The following is a 3440-nucleotide window of genomic DNA, read 5'->3' as shown; positions in this document are numbered from 1 at the left end:
ATGTTAAGTGGAGAATGGAAAAACAGAAAATATTAAATGCCATTACAGTTGTCCTAAAAGATGTTTAAGTTGTCACTTGATGAATCATATTAAGTATCTTTGAATGATCATCTTTTTGCTTGTTTTCTCCAATGAAAAATAATTCAATTTCCTATTCTAGAAAATACATTGTCAAAATTTAATTTATTCATCAAATATTTCTTTCAAATTTTCATTGCTCTCTCAGCTGCGATTTGAGGTTTTTGCACTTTAAAATCCATATAGGAGTATTTGATTCTTATAAAACAGGAGTGATTTAGCTGTTCCCAGGTCCACCAGCCCTGTAGGTTTATTTTTCTCCTTAATGAGGAAGATTGTTCCTGAGCTAACCTCCATGCCATTCTTCCTCTATTTTACACTTGAGACACCACCACAACATGGCTTGACAAGTGGAGTGCAGGGCCACCCCTGGGTCTGAACCTGTGAACCCCAGGCCACTGAAGCAGAGCACATGAACTCCAGCACTACACTACCAGGCCAGCCCCTGTAGGTTTAACTTTTTAAACATAAAATAACTTTGACTTTTATCCTATCCAGAGATCCTGTGATGCCTATAATATTTTTAGGGCTTTTTCAGAAAAGAGATGAGAGTCATAGAAAGGGCTTTCTTTTCTCATCATTTTACTCTCTATTCCTTCTTCCTAACTTGAGTTTTGGTTAACATTCACTATTTAATCTTCTTAAGATGTCGTCCCCTCTCTATCTCGTTCCCCACAAATTTGGCCATAGCCGTTGGTCTTCATTTCCAAAACCACTATTACTGTGTGTTCATTACGTATTATAAGTTTTAATCAAAGCGTTTTGGACAGTGGAGGATAGTTACAGTACTCTACAGAACAGGATACAAATTCAGAATGAAATGCAGTTTCTAAATCTCACTGTCCATTCCCTACTAAGGGACCTCTTATTTATTTGCCATGTATCTCTTTGGGTGGTGGAGTAATGATGTGTTCCTGGGAATATTTTTATTCCATGTTCTGTTCTCTGAATTACAAGACCTTGAAAACATTTCACATTATTTTTTCACCCAAAAAGTTAGGTTTCAAAATAGAAATGTTTTCTCATATTTCATGTTAACTAAAATAAAAATAAAATTAAGTAGACAGTATACCACAAAGAGTAGTAGACTTGAAGTCAGAAGGCTAATCATCTATTCTAGACTTCTTCATAAAGAAGCTTTGTGACTTTACATAAATCATTAACAACTCTGAGTTTCAGTATTTTATTCTTGTAATAAATATATACTGACAATCTACTATGTGCTACCTTGAGTGTAAAAAGGTAAATATGAAACCTCTGAGGTACAGAAAAGAAGCTTAATGCATAGCTTAATGTTAGCTGCAAAGTGGGATATATTTGATAGTCATTATAGAATCTGCTACATCTGTGAAACACTGTCATTTGAACAAGCCATATTCCTTCCCACTGCAGAGTCAAAAGAAAAGAATAGGGACAGATTATCTGATTCATGCCTCCAACAGCATATTACAAGTGGTAATTAAGAAATTCTCCAATGCACAAGGACACACTAGTGTTATTTTATTAATCATTAGTACAACCATCCATCTTTTGCCAAGAGAAAAGAAGAAAGTCCATAATGACAACAGAAAGAAAACAGAGACAAATTTCTTCCTTAATTTTATTCTTAAATAGGAAATATGAGGAAAAGGAAAAGAAATTGCAAATATGGTGATGAAAGGAAGACTTAGTCTAGAATAAATTGAAAACAAATTGAGAGAAAAGTCAAATTTCCTCTGCCATGTTGAGTAAGAAATAGGATTAAAAGGCTAACAATAAAAATATTGTAATAAACACAGAATCTCCTTGTCCTAAGATTACCTACACATAGAGACACTGATTCTACTCAAAATGTTCTCTTCCTCAGGATTTTTCTCAGAGCAATTTTAACATCTTTGTTCCTCAAACTGTATATTAAAGGATTCGCCATAGGAACCACATTGGTGTAAAAGACAGAAGAGATTTTTCCCTCATCCATAGACATAGCAGAAGATGGTTTGAGATACATAAATGCGCATGATCCAAAAAAGAGAGAAACAGCAATTACGTGGGAACTGCAGGTGCTGAATGCTTTGGACCTGCCCTCCATGGAGCTGATGTGGAGGATGGTGGAGAGGATGAAACCATAAGAGACAAAGATGGTGAGACTGGGCACAATGATGTTGATGCCCACCACAATAAATACTACCAGCTCATTGACGTAGGTGCTGGTGCAGGAGAGCTGGAGAACCGGGAGGATGTCACAGAAATAATGGTTAATAGTATTTGCATCACAGAAGGTCAGTCTCAGCATGCATCCGGTGTGGGCTGTGGCACCAGAAAATGCCATCAAGTATGAACCAAGCATAAGGCTGGAACACACTTTAGGGGACATGACAATGTTATACAAAAGTGGATTACAGATAGCCACATAGCGATCATAGGCCATTGATGTCAGCACATAACCTTCAGAAATGGCAAAAAAACAGAAAAAGAAGAGTTGGCTCATACACCCCAGATAGGAGATAATATTCTTCTTTGATAAGAAATCCATCAGCATTTTTGGTGTAAATACTGAGGAATAGCAGAAGTCTACGAAGGACAAGTTAAGGAGGAAAAGGTACATGGGGGTGTGTAAGCGTGAATTTAGCCCAGTTAGAGTTATTAAGCCCAAATTTCCCAACACAGTGACCATATACATTACTAGAAACAGGAAGAACAGGGGGAGTTGGAGATCTGGTTGGTCTGTTAACCCCAGCAGGATAAATTCAGTCACGAAGGAACAGTTTCCAGAAGCCATTCTTTTCTAAGAGAATCTGAGGGCACAGGAGGAAAGGGTTACTTTAGAGAACAACTCAGCTCTTCTGCAATGTCTCATCTGATAAGAAAGTGTATACACTTGAAATGCCCAAGACTAGCCCAGTCTGGACCCATAGAATCTGCCTTTGCTATTATCATGACACTGAGTGATTTAAACTTTCCCTTACTGGAGTCTTAATAAGCTAAATATAGCAAAGGGCATCACAAACAGCCTATGGAGAGGTCAGTGATGCCATATACAATCATGACTGTTAGAAAAACCAAGATAGAAGAAGGGTGGATCAGGACAGAATCCTCCTTCTCTCATCTCACCATTTCTTCATTAGCTTAAGTTCTCCCCATCAGTAAAATTGGGGGCACCTACTTTAGCAACTGGTGCTGGCCTCTAAGGCAGAGTCGACTTGGTGAGGTGATAAACAAAAAGATCGTTTCTAATCAAAATCTAAGGAAGCAAAGTGTAGGAGAGGTTAAGCGACTGCCCAAGTCATAAATCTAGGAGAGAGTTCCATCCATGGAGAGGGAACTCACTGACTGGGATAATGCACTTTCTGAGCCTCCTAATCTCTGAACATTCTCTGATCACC

At 37.8% G+C, this 3440-nt stretch overlaps 1 protein-coding gene across 1 annotated transcript; it reads right to left on the bottom strand.

Annotated features, from left to right (window-relative positions):
- Positions 1-1903: 1903 nt before the first annotated feature.
- LOC106836029 (olfactory receptor 8B3-like) lies at positions 1904-2836 on the bottom strand. Its single transcript, XM_014848639.3, has one exon. It carries the CDS (start codon positions 2834-2836, stop codon positions 1904-1906), a length of 933 nt encoding a protein of 310 aa, XP_014704125.3.
- Between the last annotated feature and the right edge of the window lie 604 nt (positions 2837-3440).

The sequence above is a fragment of the Equus asinus genome, chromosome 20 (genome assembly GCF_041296235.1).
Source record: "Equus asinus isolate D_3611 breed Donkey chromosome 20, EquAss-T2T_v2, whole genome shotgun sequence".
Lineage (NCBI taxonomy): Eukaryota > Metazoa > Chordata > Mammalia > Perissodactyla > Equidae > Equus > Equus asinus.
Note: the sequence above shows the minus strand (reverse complement) of the source record. Positions and strands in the feature narration are given on the sequence as shown.